Source organism: Condylura cristata, unplaced genomic scaffold (assembly GCF_000260355.1).
Source record: "Condylura cristata isolate star-nosed mole 26May11 unplaced genomic scaffold, ConCri1.0 scaffold00007, whole genome shotgun sequence".
NCBI classification, from domain to species: Eukaryota; Metazoa; Chordata; class Mammalia; order Eulipotyphla; family Talpidae; genus Condylura; species Condylura cristata.
The window spans coordinates 60,968,419-60,991,965 of NW_004567108.1; the positions used below are offsets into that span (position 1 = coordinate 60,968,419).

Genomic DNA, 23,547 nt, shown 5'->3' on the forward strand with positions numbered 1-23,547 from the left:
ACATACATATACACACACACATATATACACACACACACATATATATATATGTACATATACATACACGTAAAGCATATATAGTATGTGCTTTAGTACTTTGTACAGGAATTTCTTGTAGTGTTTATTGTTATGCTAGAACTGCTTCTCTGATTAGCTCCCTGTAACCAGTACTTTCTTCCTCAGAGGTGCTCTGAGGACCTCACACAGTGCCCTGCATATTATAGTCATTTAATAAGTACTTATTAAAAGTACTTAAAAGGAAAAAAAAGGCTTTCACTAAGACAGTGCAAAAATACAAAGATTACTTTGCTGAGCAACCACAGTAATGGTTGGGTCTATCGTTAAAACAATTTATTGCTGAGGTACTCAACTAGAGCTAAAATTGCTTACGTAAGACCTGACAAATGAGGAATATCAGGAACCTAGTATGTTAAATAAGTTTAAAGTTGTTTAAGGAAACCAGAAGTGTTCTATGGGTGGGGTAAAAATAGCTATTATAGAAAGGCAATTGGGAGATTTGTACCTGTTGTACTGGTAAAATAAAGAATAACACCGACTTCTCTCTTAAAAGGATCTCAGTTCTGGATGGTAAGCAATACACACACTATAAGGGAGAGAATATATGGGGTACCGATAAATTTTAGGGAAAATTGTTTGATCTCTGAGTAGCTATCTAGAGTAGACTCCAAGATGCCAAAAGGTAATAGGTTATAGCCTAAAATTAGAAAATTAAAATTTATCGTTATAAAAATGAAACAGTTTTGGGTTCAGTTTGGATGACAATAGCAATAGTAGACGGAATGGAGTTGGACTGAACTGGTCTTTGGAGAAGAGAAAGGCATAAAGGTTAGAAATCCTATGGATGGGGTTTCAGTCAGGATTAGCAAATAAGATTTTGGGGCAAGTAGATTTGGAGAGGGAGATGTAGACAATAACCGGGAAGTGTGTAGAACTTAGTAAAGCTGAATGGTGTATATTTTCAAACAAGAAAGGAAGAGCAGTGCTTTGGAAATGGTACTAAGGAAGAAAGATCATCAGCTTCCTCTCTCCTCAACTCTATGGACACGGTGGCAGAATGTAGGAATGTCTCTAACATGAGAGCATTATATTTTGGGAAGGGGGTCAGGTTTCAGGTGATGTAAGGACTTGGAGGATAGACATTTAGAGTTTCTCTTTATAAAATGAATGGAATTATAGAGGAACAATTTGGGAAGAAAACAGTTCAGTAAGGGAATGACTGTGTTACAGGGTGTGGGGTGGGGCACTCCAGAATCCTAAAACCTGCTCTAAATAGGTTTTGCCATCTTCCACAGCAAGACAAAAAATAGACAAAACACACACTAACGAGAGACCTTTAATGGAAAGGTACTTTATTACAATTAGTGTGCAATACAGTAAAAGGAAAGAATAAAGATTCCAAATCAAGCACCTGAAGTTACCAGTCCAAGATCAAAAAACTATCAATTTCTTCAAGGTCTCTCCGTTCCATGTGCCTTCTCCAGCTCTCCTTGTTGCTCCCCATATTTTTTCCTCCCTTCTCCAGCCTTCTCTCTCACTTTTTCTCCTCCCGTCTCAACTTCACCCTCCCTTGGGTGGGATAGGGAACATGACTTTTTACCCTGTTACAACTAAGGAAAAAAGATGGAGTGAGGGTTAGGCATTACCTTTTTGAAACTATTGAATTAAACGAGAAGGCCAATGACAGAACGAACTTTTCCTATGTCTTTTAAATAGTGTCATGTGACTTGCCAAATTTGTCCAATGAATCCTTGAGAGTCTGTCTCATTTCAAGTTAGGGCTGATTTTGGCTCTTTTCATTTAATGTATAACTGTGATGATACCTTGTTAGTTACCTTCTGTTGGTGTATACTTTTAATGGTCATATTTGAAAGTACATGTGAATTTTGAAATTATTTTTATTTCCCCCTAGCATTGTTTCTTTACTTGAAGGAGAAAGTATTTTCCTTAATTTGAAAAGTGAACTCTTTTATAATAATTGCTCATATTGGAAGATTAAAATGTTAAGAAGTATCTAAATAACAATTGTATTTCTAAAATTTAGGGCATATAAAATTATATACATTGTATCCATACTTAATATTTTAACCACCCCTTCCATTTTTCTTCAAATTAGTAATGTCTCACAAACATGCTTCCTGTTTGCCCATGTATTTATTTTTATTTAGTTTTAACTTTCATTTAGAAAGAAACTCCCCTCCATTTACTTGCTCTACCAAATTCTCTCTTGTTTAGTTCTCTCTCATGCTTTCTTAGTATTTATTAACTTTTAATCTCTCCAAAATCATGCACATTAATTCTTTTTCTCATCTAACCTGCACTCACAATAGTACTGCAAAGCAGACACTAAAAACAACAGAAGATATAGAAATATAAATATCAGTATTTCAAATCAACATATATTAAACATTAACTCTTTGGAAATAAAATTTTTTATGATTTCATCCTAAGATTAATATCACAACTTAGTTGACAGCATATTTTTCCTGAGTAGCAATAAAATAAGGCATACTCGTGGATTAATGATGTTTTAATTTCATATAAAATATGTATACTCTTGCTAAAATACAGAAAAAGGCTTAAGTGCAAGAGACTAATAGGAAATAAAAGTTATGAGGGAATTTAAATATGATAAAAAAAGAATACATTTATTTAAAAACAGGTGTTACTTTCCCCAATTTAAAGATAAGAAGCACAGCTCGCAGGGAGTTAATTAAAATGTTGTTAAATGGTTCTAAATGGTAAGAATTAGGGTTTCAACACAGGATTGTCTATATCCAACTCTGCCTCTTTATCTTTGAGAGAGATAAAATTAATAAAATGAAAAAGCTTGTAAAAGATGTTCTCTTTTTAAAGTAATTTTCTCCAGCTTTATTGACAAATGACATTGTTTAAGTTGCTTAATATGTTTTGATCTTAATAAAGTCTTTAAAAAAATAGAAGCAAAATTGACATAGAGATTATATATAGTATTAGTTTCAGGTGTGTAACATAATGACTGACATTTGTATGAAGTGCAAATATGATCATCATAATGTCTGTTGCCCATCTGTTTTTAGCAATTTAAAAGATTTTAATGCTATACATGACATTATTATGATTTATATATTTTATAACTTGAAATTTGTATCTCTTTATTCTCTCCAACCATTTTTCCCTACTCTCGCAGCTCTGTTCCACTCTAGAAATAAACATCTATGAGTTTTGTCTTGTTTTGTTTGCTATTTGTTTATTGTTATAGATTCCACATATAAGTAGAGTCATATGGTATTTGTCTGTCTCTGGTTGACTTTAGCTTAATAGCTTGAAGCTCCATGCAGTTGTTGCAGATGGCAAAATTGCATTATTTTTAATGGCAGCATAATATTCCATCACACACATATGTGTGTGCCACATGTTCTTTATTCATCTATTGATGGATTTAGGTTGTTTCCATATTGTCGCTTTTGTAAATAATGGTAAATGAACAGAGGAGTACACATACATCTTTGAATTAGTATTGTTTTTTTTTAATAAACAAAAAGTAGACTTGCTTGATTGCATGTAGTTTCAGTTTTAATTTTATTAGGAAACCCCCATACCATTTTACTATACAAATTTTACATTGGACATATCATTTACATTCCCATAAAGAGTGCACAAAGGGTTCCCTATTTTCTTTATCCTAGCCAACACTATTATTTCTTTTTTATTTATTTTCTTTTTCAAATTCCAAATTAAAAAAAATTCATGTAATGTTGATTTACATTGTTCTTATTATTTTAGAAGTATAAAATCTCTACCTTCAGATTTAGTTGCTATAACGCTCCTGCTGATAAAACATCCATAATACACCACCATAATACATGGTGCTCCTTCTTTACTTTTGCTTGTTTCTCTGCATCTTTTAAAGATTTATTTATTTATGCGTACAACAACTGGGGTAGAGGACAGTGGTACAGGGGGTGAGAGGATTCACCAGAGATAGTGGGGAGCAGAACATGCAGATTGACTGAAATACACTGCTGAGGGTGAGATAGGAGAGGTCTGCAGTGCCATATGGGTCACCTCTGTGGCTGGCGATCCAACTCATGCTGCAGTGGCTTCGGATAGCTTTAAAATGCTGGGCTTTAACCTGTTGTGCCACCAGAGAGGGCGAAGTTTTCTAGCATTTTTAATTTTGTCTTTATTTGACCCTTTGGTTTATCTGTATTACACTTATCTGACTTATTTCACTAAATATAACCCTTCCGGTTCCATCACATTGCCATAAATGGTATGTGTTTATTGTTTTTAATTGCTGTATAATATTCCTTTGTGTATAGGTACTTCTTAGTCCATTTTCTATTTTTGGGAACTTAGGTGGTTTTTATAGCTTGGTTATTGTAAATATTGTAAGTAGTGCTGCAGTGGTCATGGGAATGCATGTAATATGCATGCATATATGCATGTATATAATTTCAAATAATAATAATTATAATGTATATAATTTCAAATTAGTGTTTTCTATTCTTTAGGTAGATACCTAGGAGTGGAATTACTGGGCTATATGGTAGATCCATTTTAAATCTTTTTATACCGTTCTCCATAGTTGTTGGAACAGTATGCATTCCCATCAACAATGTAGGAGGATACCTTTACATCTTTGCTAATACTTGTTGCTTCTGATATTTTTAATATGGGCCTTTCTCATAAATGTGAAGTGGTATCTTATTGTAGTCTTGCATTTCCCTGAAGATAAGTGATGATAAACCTTTTTCCTGTGTCTGTGGGCCTTCTTTATGTTAGTTTCGTAGAAGTACTGCTTTCACTCTCCTCCGGAGTTTTTGGTTGGGTTGTTTTCTTTTTGTTGAGTTATAGGTCTTTGTAGCTCTTTTATATCACTCCCTTGTCAGATATGTGATGTGCAAATATTTTTTCCCATTCAGCAGGGTTTCTTTTTGTTTCTTTATTGTTTTTTTCTCTATGCAAAAGATTTTTAGTTTAATGTAGCCCCAGTTGTTTATATTAGTTTTCTTTGCTGTTGGACATGAATATGAAAACATATCACTGAAGCTTATGTTGTGGAATATTTTACCTATTTTCTTATGTGTATTTTAGGTCTTAAACCCTAGTCTTCTTTCAATTTTGAGTTAAGGTTTTTATGTGGTATGAAAGTGGTATAGTTTCATTATTTTGCATGTGGCTGTTCAGTTTCCCAACATTGTTTAGTGAAGAGGCTTTCATTGTTTCAGTGTAGATTCTTGGCTCTTTTGGCATAGATTAATTGTCCATATACTTGTGGGTTTATTTCTGGGCTTTCAATACTGCCCTTTAGTCTGTCCATTTTTACTTCAGTACTCTCTTTTAATTATTAGGGTTGTATAGTTTAGCTTGATGTGTTAAGGTGATATTGCCATTGTTTCTCTTTTTTTTTGTGATAATTTCTTTTGGCTATTTGTTGCCATTAGTGCTTCCATATTAATTTCACTAATGTTTGTTCCATTTATTTGAAGAATGCATTGCAGTTTTGAGATTGTATTGAATCTGTACATTGACTTGGGTAGTATGTCATTTCATAACGTTGATACTTAAAATCTGTGAGCAGGAATACCTTTTCATCTCTTTGTGCGTTCTATCTCTTTTGCCAATGTCTTATAGTTTTCTTTGTATAGAGGTTTTATCTTCTTTAGTCTTATTCCCGGTATTTATTTTTACATGTTAATTTTCTGTCTGGATGACCTCTCCATTGATGTATATGGGCTGTTAAAGCTCCTGATGTTATAATACTGTCAACTTGTGTTTGGGTCAGTTTATATTTTCTTTAGACATTTATTTTCTCATAGGTTGGTTACATAAATATTTGTAATGGTTATTTTCTCTAGTTACTATAATAGTTTTTATAATATAGCACCTATAAAATGTCTATCTTTGTCTTTTATTATATCCTTTGTTTTCAAAAGTTGGTATAGCTATAATAACTTTTTAAATTTCCAATATTTGTCTTCCAATCTTTACATCAGAAGTGAGTTCCTTATACCTCACATGTAGCTTTTTTGCTTTGTTTAAAATACACCCAGTACCCTTTTAACTAGTCCATTGAAAAGGTAGTATGAAAATTGTATAACAAAATAGGTTCATTTTTTTTCTGTATTTCTCTGTCCTTTTTTTCTTGCTCTTTTTTTTTTGTGGTTTTGTGATTGTATGTTTAGAGGTATTCCAAAACTTTAGTAGCTTTTTGAACTCCCTACTCAGTCATGCTTTTTCCTTTTTCTCTGTCATTGCAACACTTTGTACTTCATACTTTTATGCTCTGTGACTCCTTTCCTGATAACTTCTAGAAATGTTGAGCATGCTTCCTCTGTAACCCCACTGAGCTTATAAGACATTTTATTAATGAGATCCTGTTGAATTGTATGACATTTGTTAATTTCAGCAATTGTCCTTACAAATAGATTATGAACTTCCTGAGACTAGGGGCCATAATCTCATGGTGCTGAATGGATTTTTAATGAGTTGTATTTTTGTTATCTGTGATCTTGCCTATTTATTTTTAATATACTGTCAGTTATTAGAAGACAATAATTAGATTTATTTTTCTTCATCTCCCTAATAGTGGCTGTCCTGTAGTTACTCAACAGATACTTGTTGACTTTACTTGTTGACTTATATTAATGTTAAAACGAAAAAAAATCTGTGAATAGCTTTTCTCTTCCTAAATAATTTTGATGACATTATTTCAAGTATATTTTTAAGTAAAAATAATTAACAGCTGTCTAATCCAGTGCTGTTTTACTTGAATTTAACTTTTATTTCAAATTAAGCTAGAAGTAGCATTTTCAAATAAGGAAAGCATAGGAAGAATTTTACTCTGTTTCCTTAACGTGGTGAAGGTTATATTAACTGGTAAAGTAGTGATGTTGCTTTCATAGTCAAACTTTGATGACTGTTTATTACTGCCTCACTTAAACACCTCACTTAATAATTGTAGGATGTCAGGGCACTGGTTATTTTGGTTTGCAGCTGTGGTTACTTCTGATATAGTTGGTGGTTTTTTGTGACTGTTTTGGTCTTACTGCAGGCTGCTAATTTGTTCAAATTTGTTTCTTGCTTTTGTCTGTATTGAAGTATGCAAAAGGTAAGAAATACTGCTAGGTAATTATTTTGTATAAAAATGATTTTATAGCCTATAAATTACCAAGCATTTTAATTTATTAACTTGAACCATGGATTCATTTTGGTAGGTTTTATTAGGTAATAATTATAAATTCAAACTAATATTTTGCTAGTTCATGAGAATATCTGTTTTGGGAATAATGAAAGTTTTGGTTACTATACATAGTTTATATTCATTGAATTGCTGATTTTTCTAAAGTAGCGTACTTCAAGTGGATTGAATGTGTCATTATTAAAATAAAGAAAACAAAAGTTATTTTTGACAGTAAGACATCATCTATATTAAAAAAATGAAGTATAGTTAAATGAGAATATTCGATGCAGATTAAACTCTATCATACAAACAATATTTTCATCTGTGTCAGTAGAAAATGTAAATGTTACAAATTGTAGGGCCAAAGGTTGAAAAACAGGAGGCATTTTTAGAACGAATACTTGTACATTATACTTATCAGAAGTACTACAGGACTGTTACCTGTTTTATATTTTTCTATTTAATAACTTTAATTTTGTCTAAGAAATACATGTTTATACATCTACTTAATGCAAACTAAACTAGTTTTTTAAAATGCTGTCTTTTCAATAGTTATTTAATGTTTAAAAATTACTATGGGTAATGAAAAACTTCTGTAATTCACTTAATCTAAGTGTCAATTTGAATAACAATAAATAAATAGATTTGACAAAACCTAAACAGTCAGTAGTTTATTAGAAGTTTTAACTTGTTTCACTTTTTGCTACTTCAAGTTGGCATCTTTGTTAATTACATACATACTCTTTTTTTTTTTTTTTACAAAACTCTGCTTTTATCCTATACTTACTAAACACTGAAATATAGAAATTTTCATTAAAAAGTTTCATTTAGGCCCTCCCTGGTGGTGCAGCGGGTTAAAGCACAGCACTGAGATGCTAAAGCCACTTCCTCATGAGTTCAATTCCTGCCTGCCCTGGAGGTGACCACATGGTGCAGCAGACCTCTCCTGACCCATCCGCTGCTCCCCTCAGCAGTGTACTTCATAGATCTGCCTGTTCTGCTCCCCACTCTGTCTCTGGTGAAGCCTCTCGTCGCCCCTGAGCCTCTGGCCTGTACCCCAGTTCTGTATGAACAAATAAATAAATCTTTAAAAAAAAAGTATCATTTATAAACTTGAAAACTTTTTCTACTATATTCTTGGTAGCAACCTAAGTCCAACTGATGTAAAGATGAGAAATTGATAACTTTTTTCATATAATTTCATAGTTTAATAGGAAAAATGTACTGTACAAAACGTTAAAATATATTATGAGAGGTATTATATTAACTGCAGATAAATTTCTGATCCCTGAAAAAATGAAACACTTAGTTTGGCCTGAGTAGTAGTGGGGATGGTGAGAAAAGGTTGCACTGATAATACAACTTGTTCTTGCAAACAGGTAGACAGGAAGGAAAAACATTTAGAGAGAAGAAATAACATCTCCAAATCAAAGAGATGTCATCATGAATCATTTAAGAAACTATCAGTAGTAAGTTGTGGTACTCTTGTCTGGGGTCAGCTTGGACTCCTAGGCAAAGAAGCTTAAATTTTAAAATTAGTAGCAAGTATATTATATTATAATAAAATTAACATCCAGTATTACAAAGTATTCTAAAGAATGAAGAGAGCAAACTAGGACTACCAGGGGCAAGAGAAGGTATACACATCATGTGTTGTAGACTCAATCAGCTGATTTATTTAAAAAAAAAATTGCCTCCTATACTCACGGTACTGTTTAAACACTAGACTATCTATGGGGGAATAGAACAGAGTAATTCCGTATCTGGTTGGAATTTGACATTACAAACTAGTCTGTAATATGATCTCTCCGTTTGCTCTCCAAACCTCCTCAAATGGTGTGAATGTATGTGTGTGTGTGTTTATTACTTCCTCTAAATTTCACACATCATGACTGTATGCTTCCCTTACAGTTTCTTTGTGTCTTCCTTATGATTAACCAGGCAGTTCTGCCCTATTCTGGCAAATGTGGCTGAACTTGTAACATCCTTTCCAAAGGATTGTTTGAGGTCTGTGCATTATTCTTCTTAAATGGAAATTTCTACTAAGGTAACTGTAGATTAACATGTACTTGCAGAAATAATACAGAGCAACCCTTTGTATACTTTGTTAGTTTCCCCAATGATAACATTTTGTTAATCTATAGTATACTACTGCAAGTATGCTATAATAATATCCAAATAATGTTGGATATTTACATTGATACAGTCCAGTTTACTCATATTTTTCTGATTTTAATTGTACTTAATTAGGAGTATATGTACATTTCATAAAATTTTTACTTTCTCTCTAGGTTCATGTATCTACCAGAGTACTATTAAGATACAGAGCATTTCCAACACTCCCGTATTTTTTTCAGACCACACATCCTTCAGGATTTCTTTTCTAACACATTGTCTGTTTCTTTTCTAACACATTGTCATTTCAAAAATGTTATGTAAGTGGTATTTTATGATTTGCAGATTGGTGGACTGACATTTTTGATTCCAGGAGCATTTCATGGAGGTTCATCTAAATGATAGTCTATCAGGTCTTTGCAGCTTTTCTTGTGGTTTGTACTCACCTGTTGAAGGAAATCTGGGCTGATTCAAGTTTTTGGCTATTATGAATAAAAGCATCTGTGAACATTTTGTTTTGGATTTTGTGTGAATAGGTGTTTTTATTTCTCTGGCATAAATGTTCCAATATTGAATGGTAGTTGAATATTTTGATTTATAAGAAACCAGAGTGGCTATACTATTTTGTTTTTTGAACACAACAGATGAGTTTTTCTACATCATCACAAGCATATAGTCTTCATTATATTTTATTTTAGCCATTCTAATAGGTATGTAGTTGTATTTCATTGTGGTTTTCATTACATTTTCCTGGTGGCTAGTGATGTTAAACATCTTACATGAGCTTATTTGCCATTTTTATATCCATTTCTGTGAAATGTCTATGTCTTTTGCCCATTTTCTAACTGCAAGATGTTTTTAACTGCTAAATCTTAGAGGCCTTTATATATTCTAGATACTTGTCCTTTGTGCAAATAGTTGGCTCGCATGTATTTTCTCCCGGGTTGTAGTTTGTCTTATACGCTTCACATAGGTTTTCATAGAATAAGTTTTTAGCTTTGATGAGGACCAATATATTATTTTTTCCTTTATTAGATTGTGCTTTTGGTGTCAAGTTTAAGAATTCTGTCTATCTATAGATCCTGAAGATTTTTTCATTTTTTCTCTTGCATAGAAATTAAGTGGTTTTATGTTTGCATTTAAGTTTGCTATTCTTTTAATATTTTTGGTAAGGTGTTTGGTCAAAGCCATTTTTTGTTTTCTATAGTTATTCATTGCTCCAGTACCACATTACGAGACTAATTTTTCAAAATTGAATTGCTTTAGGATATTTATTAAAAAGCAACTGACTATATCTGTATAGTTTTATTTCTGGGTTCTCTTTTATGTTTTATTGATCTATTGTCTGTCCTCTACCAATACCATGCTGTCTTATTTCTGTAGCTCTATGGCAAGATAGACATATTTCTTTGAATACTCTTTTCCTTCTCTCTCTGGAACTTAGGTGGTACAAATGTTGAATCTTTTGTGAATATGCCATAGGTCTTCAAGTCTTTTTTCCAGCCAATTTTCTTTTCTGTGCGGATTGTATGAATTTTATTGTTTGTCCTTATATTTACTGTTTGTATTCTCTGTCTTTGTCTTCAGTCTACTATTGAGCCCAGTAAGATTTTTATTCTGCAATTGCATTTTTTAATTCTGTCATTTAATTCTTAGTATTTTCTATTTCTTTATTTAGATTTTGTATGTTTATAGTGGTTTCAAGAAAATTTGTAATTACTGAGGCATTTTATGATGGCCAATTTAAAATTCTTTTCTTATAATTCCAACATTTGATTCATCGTAGTATTGGAATAGCTCATTTCTTTCTCCATCAATTTGTGATCTTTTTCATTGCTTTTGTTATGACAGGTGATTTTTTTTTAAAAGATTTATTTATTTGTGCATACAGAACTGGGGTACAGTCCAGAGGTGCAGGGGCTGTGAGAGGCTTCACCAGAGACAGAGTGGGGAGCAGAACAGGCAGATCTATGAAGTACACTGCTGAGGGGAGCAGTGGGTGGGTCAGGAGAGGTCTGCCAGGCCATACCATGTGGATCACTTCTGGGGTGGGTGGGTTCGAACTCATGCTGAGGTGGCTTCAGTTTCTCAGTGCTGTGCTTTAACCTGCTGCGCCATGAGGGAGGGCCTGACAGGTGATCTTTAATAGAAACTTAGATATTTTACCTATTACATTAGAAAGCTCTTGGTCTGTTTTGATCTTTTATTCTCACAGGCACTCTTTCCATTTAGGTTTAGCATTCAGGCTTTGGCCTATTTTTGTGGGTTTTGTTTCCAATGATAGTTTAATTCCAGTCTTTGTGCTATTATTTTTGCTTGCTTTGTTTATTTGATATATCCCTAGGGCCTTCATTGGTTCCTGCTGGTGCTGCTTGAGGGAGTAGATGACTTTTTTTTTTTTAACTGAGCTGCCAAATGTCTATTGTTAGGTTAGGGATCAGCCAGGGTTTCCTTCCTAACCCCATCGGCTGCACTGATGTCTCTGAGCACGAGAGCCTTAGGATCATGGAGAATATGGTGCTTCCTAAACTGTGCCTCTTACTAAAACTGAGTCCCTCTTATGAGCTTACCTGTTTGGGGTAGTTGATTCTTGGACCTTTGAGGACACAGAGGCTTCTGGACTGACAGCTTGTTCCTACTTCATTCTGAGTCTCTTGGCAGAGAAGGGGATTCTTAGACTATGTAGGGAAGGAGAGTTCTTCCCTTGGATGTTTATTTTTGCTGAAACTTAATCTGTCTTCGTTGCTGGTAGTGTTGGCTTTGCCTGCTGTTGTCAGAGTGACTTCTGTTCAATCTTGGGAGCCTATGGCTTGCCTTTTGTGTTCAATCTTGGGAACCTGTGGCTTGCCTTTTGTTACTAGATTGGAGGCTAAGAAAAGTTGGTCTGACTCAGTTCTGTTGGTTGAGAAGAACATAAGACACAAGGAAGGAATTTACCTTTTCAAACTTATATTTTCTCTTGTGCTGTTTCCAGTATTTATGAGGAGGAGCTAGGAAAATGGTTTCTGTCATTTTGTCTGGACCAGCATCTGGGTTTCACCTTTAATTTTGGTTTCTACATCAAATGAGCATGAACGTAAAGTGGTGAGGAGATGCTGACTGGTGACAATTTTGGTCTTGTCAGGGACCTCTGTCTTAGGAGATTGCATTAGACATTAGACAGCCTGCACTCCTGGGCTATACTTTCATTGACTAATTTTTCACAGAGCTCTGGACAATGCTGAGTCAAGGCTGATTTCCCTGTGTTTTCTAAGGTTCTGTTTTGGTACAGAAAGACTCTCTTTTCAAATATTGTGTCTTCTTTATCCATTGGTTGGTCTGCTCACTTTCTGCTTGCTTCTTTTCATATTGGAACATCCAGTGTTAATACTCAGGGTTATATTAATTTTTTTTTCCTCAAAATATATGAAGTATACTGCTGTGTTACATAACACACACATTTTCTTGTTCTTTCCCTTGAAGCCATGCTGTGAAACTTGTGTCATAATGTGTCTCCTTTATTTGCCCATATGTTTACATTTTTGTTTTTTCTTAAAAACTACTTTTTTTTGTTTCTTTAATTAGTTATTGGTGCTAGGAGCTTCTGAGGTACTGCATCATTATACCAACTTTACTTGTATATTCCAATACTAGCTTTTGGCAGTTTGTTCTTTTTCCTCACAGTTGACAAACTTATTATATTCTTTTCTTACTTAATGTTTATCTTACATTTGGCCTCTTTTTCTCCTGTTTCTCGATAAAATTCCATAGGTTTTGTCCTTGACTCTCTGCTTTTCTGTTAACATTCAGTTTGTTGGTTTCATCTATTCCCTTTAAGTAGTTGAATTCAAAATATAATTAGGTTAAATTGGTATTTTACCTAAGCATTTAAGTTCTGCTGGAATTAATATATTGTCTTTAAAGTTGTTTCATATTCACATAATATTGTCTCATTTCTTATTAAAGCCTTGAAGATGTCATTGGATTGTTTACTTCTCTTTTGTCCCTGAATCATTCACTACTCTCTCATCTTCATTTTCCCTGTCAACTATAGCACCGGAGTCCTCAAACTCTATTGCTGTAGTTTGCTTTGCTGTGTTTCACTTTATGTCTTTCTCTCTTCAGGATACTTTATGCCTAACTTCCAGGTAAAAGTCTATCTCTGTGTTGCTCCTTTTATTGAATTATAAATATGCACACAGAAGTGATCAAACCACAGGTGTCCAGCTTGACGAAATTTTATAAATTAGCATCAGTGAATTACTCACTTTAAAGATCACATTCATGACTATCTTACTTTACTTTAAAAATCATTCCACTCAAGGATTTTGAACTTTAGTCATTACTTGAACAGTGAATAGTAGGAAATAAACTGGCATGCCATTTCCCACTAACCATATACAGCTCGATTTGGAAGAATTTCTTTTTTTAAGTCACCACATACTCACTTTTTTTGGGTTTCATACTGCCTTTACTTACAGAAATAACATTTTCCTTATTATGTTTTGTAGTCTAAATCATGGAATGAATGAATTTCTATTATTTTCTCTTGTTTACTTCTGGCTACTATAAATATACTCAACCATTCCTGTACAATTGTGTGTGTGTGTGTATGTGTGTGTGTAGATATTATGTCTTTTTGTGGTTATATACTGGAGAATGGACTTTCCGAGCCATTCAGTTTGGCTTTTGAGTCACTACCAAACTGTTTTTCACAGTAGCTAAACAATTTTACATATCCGCCAGTAATATATAAAGATTCTATTCTCTCCATGCTCTCTCTAACATGTGATTATCTGTCATTTTGATTATAGACATCCTGGTGTGAGTTAGCACCTCTCTGTGTTTTGATTTGGGTTTTCCAAATGACTAATAATACTCAACATCCTTTTATGTGCTTATTGTACATGTGTACATTTTCTTATCTATCTAGATACTTTTTCCAGTTTTTATTGGTTTGTCTTTTTATTGCATTGTAAGAATTCTTTATATTTTCCATAGAGGAGTAGCTCACCTGGGAATTCTTCTTGATAATAAAGAAAATACATTTGTAATTTGAGTCATCACACTTTTACACCATAATCTCAAATAACATCTGGAATTGGGTTTGTTAAATATTTTCATATTCAAAAATGTCTTACAGTTTTTTAGTTAAAAATACCCCCCAATACCCCCAAAAGTAGAAAAAAAAGGATAAAATTATATATTTACAGTGTGATGTCAATAATCAAATTGTTCTAGGCCTCCTTGGTGGCCTAAGGGTTAAATCTGAGTTCTGTCACTGCTCCAACTTGAGTTCCATCCTTGTCCAGGGAGCTGAGTTCCATTCTCTGCATATGCACATACAGTGCAGCAGACATTTCCTTTCACCCATTGTTTCCCTTCCAGTGTATTTCAGAGAAATGCATCTTCTCTGCTCTCTACTCTGTCTCTCAAAAATCCACTCATGGGGCCCTCCCTGGTGGCACAGCGGGTTAAAGCACAACACTAAGAAGCTAAAAGCCACTTCTGCATGAGTTCGATTCCCACCTGCCCTGGAGATAACCACATGGTGCAGCAGAACTCTCCTGACCCGGCCTGCTGCTCCTCTCAGCAGTGTACTTCATAGATCTGCCTGTTCTGCTCCCCCACTCTGTCTCTGGTGAAGCCTCTCGCTGCCCCTGAGCCTCTGGCCTGTACTCCAGTTCTGTGTGTACAAATAAACAAATCTTTAAAAAAAACCAAACAAACCCATTCATCTCTGTTTTAATACTTTTGTCTCTCTTACTGCCCTGGAAGCTTTAGAATAAAAAAAGTACTGAGAATAAAAAATACTTAAGTGTTAAGCATTAATTAAATTGATTCTTTGGAGAAAGTTTTAAACAGTCTATCATTTAGATCTTTCTGATTCTTTTAAGCAATGTGGAAATGATCATTTTGATAAAAAATAATATAATTTTTAGTTGTATAGTCATTTTCTTTAGTTATCAAATTTCATAAAGTAATCAACCACTAGCCTCATAATTTTTACTAGTTTGAGCTAATCCCAAAACTAAAATCTAGAAAATGATCTGATCCCAAAATATTAAAATTCTCAAATATTACCTGCATTATGATTTTGATTTGCTTTTCTCTAATAATAAATGATGGTGAACATTTCTCATGTGCCTGTTTGCAGTCTTATGTCATCGTTGGAAAGGTGTCATTTAGTTCTGCCTATATTTTGACGAGGTTATTTGTTTTGTTTTGTTAAAATTTTATGAGTTATTTGTATATCTTTAATATCAGTTATTTATCATATTTATGGTGTGCAAATATTTTCTCCCACTTAATTCTGTGTCTTTTTGTTCTAGTTGTGGTTTCTTTCATTGTTCAGGAGTTTTTCAATTTCATGTAGCTCCTTTTTTCCCCTTGCTATTAGGGATGAATTCCTAATGGTCTCAGGAAAGCTTATGTTATGAAATGTTTTGCCTATGTTTTCTTCAATTTTTTATGATACAGGTCTTAAATCTAAGTTTTTTATTCATTTTGAATAGATTTTTCTGTATGGTGTGAGTTAGTGGTCTAGTTTCAATGGTTTGTGTGTGACTACAAATTTCCCAGCACCTTTTTATTGAAGAGGCTTTCCTTTCACCAACCCAACATATATTCTTAATGCCTCTGTTGTAGATTAACTTTCGATATAGATGTTGGCATTGCTTTTTGACTCTCACACCTGTTCCATTGGTCTTTTGTCCATTTTGGTTTCTACACCAGACTCTTCTAATTACTATGGCTTTATAATACAAGTTGAGGTATGGAAGTGTGAAACCTTCATTCTCTTGTTTTAGTTAAGATTGCTTTTGTTATTTAGGGTCTTTGTGATTCCATATAAATTTGAATAGTATTTGCTCCATGTCTTTGAAAAATGCCATTGATATCTTTATTTGGATTGCATTGACTCTGTAGATGACCATTTTGACAATAATCTTTAACAGATAATGTTTTAGAAAAAGATGGTTCAGAAATGTATGTTTGTCTTATGCACAGGTTTTGGGTTTTCTAGCCTATTATGTTACTTTCCAGACATATTTGTGTTTACATTGCCCTTAAGTGATCATTGCCCTTTGGATAGGACAGTTAGGAGGGGAGGATTCTCCAAAATTTTCATTTTTTTTCCAGTGCCCAATGAACTCTGTCATCTATTGACTTATTTTCCTCCTTAACTTGACTTGATTAACATAAGTGAAAGAAAGTGATCTCTTTGGTGGAATTTTTAAGGTTATCATTGTTAGGCTGATGAGTCTATGTAATTAGCAGTGTGTCTTCTATAGGATAAGAACAAGTATGATTTTTGTGGTCATGCTTTTTAGAAGTATTGCTTGGTTTATAAATATGGTTGGAGAATTCTGGCATATTAGCAGACATTTATCAATGTTAATATTTCCAGTGTTTTTACCAGGATACATTCAGCACAGATAATAATCATCTTTTTAGGCTTCTAGTGTCTGAGATGGCAGAGCTATATAGCATGTCCTTACAATGAAATGAGTCATTAGACTTAGAGAAATTATAACCACTCAGACTTCATCAGATATGATGATGAAGATTCCAAAAACAATGTTTTGTATTTCATTTTGCCAAGACTTCCTCAAAATGATTATTTCTATTAATTTCTCTTAAAACCATTTGCTCTATAACCACTGCCATTTTTATCTACAAAATTAAATACATCACTCCAAAGAACAGAATGCTAAGGCAATGAAAGAACTTCAACTTTTTTGTTTTCAGCCTTTTTACTTTCTTGATGGTGTCCTTTGAAGAACAGAATTTTAAAGTTTGATAAAATCTAATTATCTATTTTTACTTTGTTGATTGTGCTTTTGGTGTTGTATTTAAGATACTCTTATCTGATATAAGATTTCAAATATTATTTCTCCTGTGAGTTTTTTTGTTAAAAGCTCTGGTTTTTATATTTTCATTTAGAATTAATTTTTTTTTTTTGGGGGGAATGGCACAGAGAAATCATCCTGCTTCATAACTTTGTTTTGGAAATCCTGTTGTCCCAACCAGTTAAAATTCTATTCCCTTTACTCCATTGACTAACTTGGTACACATATAGAAAATCATTTAACCATAAATGTAAACATCTATCTATGGACTCTATTTTGTGTTTACTCAAATGCCAATACCATATTGTTTTGATTATTGTATATTTTCAGTATATTTTGAAGTCAAGAAGTACGAGTCCTCCAACTTCGTTCTTTTCTTTTTCCCTTTGTTTATTCTGGTCCTCTTCCATTTCTGTATAAATTTGGTGAAATTTTCTGTCTAAAAGTTATTTACATGTTAACATAGATTGAATTAAATCTTAGATCAAATTGGAGACTACTGATTATTTCTTAATATTTTGTCTTTTGGATCTTTGAATATTAATCTTTCTATTTATTTAGGTCTTTAATTTATTTAGACAATGCTTTGTGATTTTAAGAGTACAAGTTCTGTATTTGATTTTTAAAATTTATTCCTTATGAGGTTGTAAACAGAACCGTTAAATTTCAGTTTTGAATTGACCATTGCTATTATATGTTAAAACAAGTGATTTTGGTCTTATACCCTATCATCTTACTGCCTCATTTATTAATTATGATACTTTTTGTTTCATCCTTAGAATTTTGCATGTACAATGTCATATAATCTGCAAATGAAAAATTGTGTTTTTTTTCTTCCTTTCTAATCTTTATGTCTCCTTTCATTTTACTGGCTAGAATCTCTAATACAAAGTTGATCCTGATATTTAGGGAAAAATCATTTGTTGTAGGATATTTTTACCCTAAGGGGAATGGGCATAACTTTGCTTAGAAGACTAGTTTCCTTTTGAGTTAAGATTATTTTTTCTTCTGTTTACATATACAGATATGTGCTGATTAGAAGGCTCACTTGTTCAGTGTGGAGGATAAGACAGTGCCTTACCAAAATGGGGTTTGGGAGTGACTTGAAGAATTCACATGAAGCTGTATTAAAATTGCAAGACTGGGAATTACGGTTACTGGAATCAGTGAAGAAATTTATGGCCCTCAGAATAAAAAGTGATAAAGAATATGCATCTACTTTACAGAACCTTTGTAATCAAGTTGACAAGGAAAGTACTATCCAAGTGAATTATGTTAGCAATGTATCCAAGGTAAGAATAATAATTTCATCATTTATTATATATAGCATCATAATTGGGCTTAAGGGAAATAGATCATACTGTTGAATTAGTATACCTCAGTCAGCATTTTAAGGCTGTGGTTCCAAAATCCTGTTGATTACAGGAATCTCAAGGGGAAAGTTTCACAAATTATAAATGATATTTAAAATCACAGGCATGAAATTTTTTGAGCTTTGAAAAAAAATTTTTTTAACAGAAATAATTAGGTTTGTTAAGTATTGATACAAATTTTATTTATTACCTTCTTTGTGTCCTGTGAGCTCTGCTATTTTCTATTTAAGACATATATTTTCACTATAATGTACCTTCTCCTGAATTCCTCTCTGGATCATTAGTATGGATTATTTTACTATGTAGCTGTTCTTTGTTCTCATTTCATTACTAAAACACAAGTATTTTGACATTTAGCCATTTAAAAAGTCACTGGATAGTGTATGAATTTTAAGTCCAAGATTATACAAATATATAAAATTTTAAAATAAGGGCCGAAACACAAAGGTCTAAAATTACAGTTAACTGTTCTTTGAAGGTAGTAAAGATGAAACATTACATACATTATAGTTAGTGGATTTTTGCTTTATTTCCACTGTTTTACTTAAAAATTTCAGTTTACGATAATTTATTTAAAGTATAAAAAGGGGTCCTTCTGGTGCTGCAAGGGGTTAAAATACAGCACTTCAAAAGCTAACTGCAGTCGTTTTAGCACTAGTTAAATACCTGGCCAGGAGGTGACCCACATGGCTTGGCAGACTTCTGTCTTGCCCACTGCTCCCCTCAGCAGTGTACTTCATCAGTCTGCCTGTCTCTGGTGAGTCCACTTACCACCCCTCCTCCTCTGGCTTGTATCTCAGTTCTGTATGCATAAAAACAACAACAAAAACAAAGTATAAAAAGTCCAGCCAGGTTTATTTGAAAGTTAAGAAAATACTGTGTGTTTCTTTCATTTACTAGTGTTAGGAATTTAGTAAGTTTTAGAAGAAACTGTCTATTTGTGTGGCATGTACGACTAGGTGAGATTCTGGGATTTTGTTTGAAAATTCTTAATATTAATCACTTTTATTTTTTTCCCGGGCCAGCCAAGTTATCCCAAAAAGGAAATTTCTAGTCTCAAGTTTGAGATAGGGTTGCCAATACAGCAAATAAAAATATAGGCTACCCTTTAAACATACACCCAGTATTTGAGATATAATAAAATAAAGATTGCTTATTGTTTATCTAAAACTCAAATTTTATTTGCCAACTCTGTTATTTTGAGTGAGATATGGAAACTAGAGTGCTAATTCTCTGGTTTCTGGTGATTTGCCTGGTGTTCTCTTTGTGTAAAGATTCTTTGATTCATTTCTCCTTCTTGTTTTCTTCTGTAATGATGGAGGAATAGTTGCCTGTTTGAGGGCTGAAAAATGGTAACTAGAATTCTCCCTGTTATTTATGTAGACTCTAAATTAATTCTATTTCCGCATTCTCTCTACTCCTTCATTTGGTTTCCCCACTTCCCAAGCTGTATTGGATTTGTCTTATTTAATGAATTGACCTTTTCTTCTTGACTTTCCTTTTACAGAATATTTCAGTTTCAACTTTTTCTTTGTTGCTGTGCATTTATACTTTGCTGCATTTGATTGTTTTTTTTGGGGGGGGGAATTTATGTTAAACTAAAATTATGCTCTTAGGAATGTAAGGTAGTAAAAGGAAAGTGTAATCATTGGTAAGAAGACTGAGGATTTATTACATTGTGTCAGTGGAGGAATCACCAGTGTAGACACTGAAGTGCCAAATGTTTTGGTGAGGGAAAATTGACAAGTGTTTAGATAATTAGGAAATCAGGAAAGAATTTTGGGTAAGAAAAGGGACTAGGGAAAAGTGATGAAGATTGGGAGTGGTTTTAAGTCTATAGCATCACCTTTCCTGGAGGAAATATCAAGAGATAACAATTAAACAGTGGTTGGAGCTCCAAGTAAATCATTCTTTCCTTTATTTTTATTTATTTATTTAGTCTTTCCTTTAAGCACTGAAAAGCCATAATTTGTTATACCTAAAAGTAAATTCCAGTATAGAAGTTTTTAATTTATAGCATTGTGCTTTTGGTATCATATCTAAAAAAGTCTTTACCTGTAACAGAGTTGCAAATGATTTTTCTTGTGTTATAGTTTAAAGTTTTATATTTAGGTGGATCCAATTTTTAGTTTGTATATGGGTAATTTGTATATGGAAAATTTGTATATGGGACAACACAAACACCAAAGTTCATTTTTTTCCCAAAGATTATTTATGCCTACAGAACTGGGGTATAGGCCAGAGGTGCAGGGGGTGAGAAGATTCATCAGAGACAGACTAGGGAGCAGAATAGGCAGTAAAAACTCTCTCAAATAAATTGCCTTTGCATTTTTGTTTGAAATTAACTGACCATGCGAATTGCATCCTGCACACATTCTTCTGTATCATTCATCTTTGGCTACTATGACACCACTAACATACAATTTAATTATGATTGCTTCATAATCTTAAAATCAAAGTCAGGGAATAAAATTTCACTTTGTTCTTTTATTGCAAAATTGTTTTTAATTCCTACATGTTTTCCTTTGGATTTTATAATTATGTTGTCAATTTATAGAAAAAAGATAGTGAAATTGTTAGGAATAAATTCAATATATAGGTAAATTTTAGGAAAATATATCTTAACAGTATTGGTCATCAATTCATAATATAATTTAATTTTTCTGAGTAGGCTGTTTTCATTCTGCTGATCTTTCAGATTTATGTATATTTTATCTTTTTTGATTCTTTATAAATATATTTTTCTAAATTTCAGTTCCCCACTGTTCAGTGTTACCACGTGTATTAATCTAATCACTTTTACCTTCCTAAACTTATTTATGGTTTTTATTAAACTTCTTACATAGGTAGTCATGTCATGTGTAAACACAAATAGAATTTTGTCTGTCCTGTTCCAATTTGGATACCATTTGTTTATTTTTCTTGGCTTTTGCAATGGTCAGAACCTCTAGTATAAAACTGAACATAAATATTGAGATATTATGTCTTCCTGATCTTATGGGAAAAGCATTTAGTCTTTAACAATTAATTTGGGTGTTAGCTGTGGGTTTTTTTATTGATATATTCTGTGAGCTTAAAAATCCCCTTCTATTCTCAGTTGAACCTTTTTTTTTCATGAATTAATGTTGCATTTTGTTAAGTTCTATGCTTTCTATGTTTAGATGATTTACTGAAATTTTTGATATATTGCTTTTTCTTCCCAGTTTGATAATGTGCTGAAATGTGTTAAGATATAAAAATGTTTTAAATTAATAAAAAATTTATATTTCTGGTTTTTATATATTATTTTTATATTATTGGAAGAAGTTTGCTAAATTTTTTTGAAGAATGTCTTTATATCAGTGTTGCTGTAATAAAATTTTTTTTTTAAAGATTTATTTATTTATTCATATAGAACTGAGGTACAGGCCTGAGATGCGGAGGGTGAGAGGATTCACCAGAGACAGAGAAGGGAGCAGAACAGGCAGATCAACGAAGTACACTGCTGAGGGGAGCAGCGGGCGGGTCAGGAAAGTCTGCCACGCCATGTGGTCACCTCCGGGGCAGGCGGGAATCGAACTCATGCGGAAATGGCTTAAGCTTCTCAGTGCTGTGCTTTAACCCGCCGCGCCACAAGGGAGGGCCGCTGTAATAAAATTTTTTTAATAGTATATGTCCATTTCTCCCTCTTTTGTGCTATTATCAAACCTTTAAATTCTCTTGCTATAAATAGATGTTTATCTTTTAATAATAGCTGATTATTTTAATTTTTTAGAACATAAGTATACTTACCCATTGAGTTGCACTTAATAGTACTCATCATCTTTGAGGAGTAGATACAATTTCCAACTGGTATTTTCCTTTTGCTTGAAGGACTTCCTTTAACATTTCTTACAATGGAGGCCTTTTCTTTGAAGTTTTTTTTTGTAAAAGTGGAAGTGTTTGTATGTTGTTTTTGAAAGATATTTTTGCTGTATATAGCATTCCAGTTCAGCATTTTATTTTGCATTCAGCACTTTTATAGATATTCCTGTATTCTTGCATTACAATATGTTTGATGTAAAATAATCATATCTGATAAATTTTCCCTTCACTGTGCTTAAGATTTTTCCTTTATCACTCATTTAAAGCATTTTTAAATATGTGTTTGTATAGTTTTTTTTTTGTATTTCTTGTTCTATTAATTTGTTGCCCTTTTTAATATCTGTTGGGTTACAGTTTCATAAACTTTGGAAAAATATTAGCCATTTTTACAAACAATTTTTTTTTTGTTTGTTTCTTCTTTTTTGTTGGGGACTTCTATACATTTTCGGCCATCTGGAGTTTTTCCAGTTTACTGATGTTCTACTTACTTTTTTTTTTTTTGTCTTTTGTCTGTGTTTCATTGTGGTTACTATCTATTGCAACATCTTCCATTTCTCTAATATTATTATTTTATTTCTGATCTGTCACTAATTCCATACAATATGTTATTCATCTCAAACATTTCTGCTTCCAGTACTCTTTATTTGCATATTAAAGATTAATTATGATCCTTTTTTGCCTCTTTTCTAGCAATGCCACTTCTTCCACTCTCCTCCTTGTCTAGTAGTGTCACTTCCTATGTTTCCAATATTTAAATTTAAGTGTGCCTCAGCGCTATGTATCTTTTCATCTTTGCCACAACCCAACTCTTCTTTTTTCTCCTCACCTGCATTTCAGAGAGAAGGAAACAGAAATTGAGTAATTGAGCCATATCCTTATTAAAAATGAGCAAGGCACAAATAACCTGTAATAGTTCAGTTTGAACCTTTTTAATCTTCATGTTTCTACTTAATATGCTGCATCTTTTCCTTAATTTCTTGAACATATGGAATACAGTCATAGCCACTTTTTATCTGTCTTCAGTGTTATGTCTATGTTATTTCTGTCTCCTCTGTTTTACTTCTGAGTTGGTTTTGACTAACTGACTTTTCTCCCTATTTTAGGTTATATTTTCCTGCATCTGATAATCTTTTATTTGATGACAGGAATTTTGAATTTTACCTTTTTAGGTACTGATTATTTTTTACTTTTTTTTTTTTTT

At 32.8% G+C, this 23,547-nt stretch overlaps 1 protein-coding gene across 1 annotated transcript in view; it reads left to right on the forward strand.

The window, feature by feature from the left end:
* The window catches only part of FER (fer (fps/fes related) tyrosine kinase), a 382,708-nt gene that overhangs the window by 22,951 nt on the left and 336,210 nt on the right, over nt 1-23,547 (forward strand). Inside the window, exon 3 of the mRNA XM_004678363.2 lies at nt 18,155-18,422. Coding sequence (XP_004678420.1) covers nt 18,216-18,422 — 207 coding nt within the window. The 5' untranslated portion in view covers nt 18,155-18,215. The remainder of the gene's footprint in view (nt 1-18,154; nt 18,423-23,547) is intronic.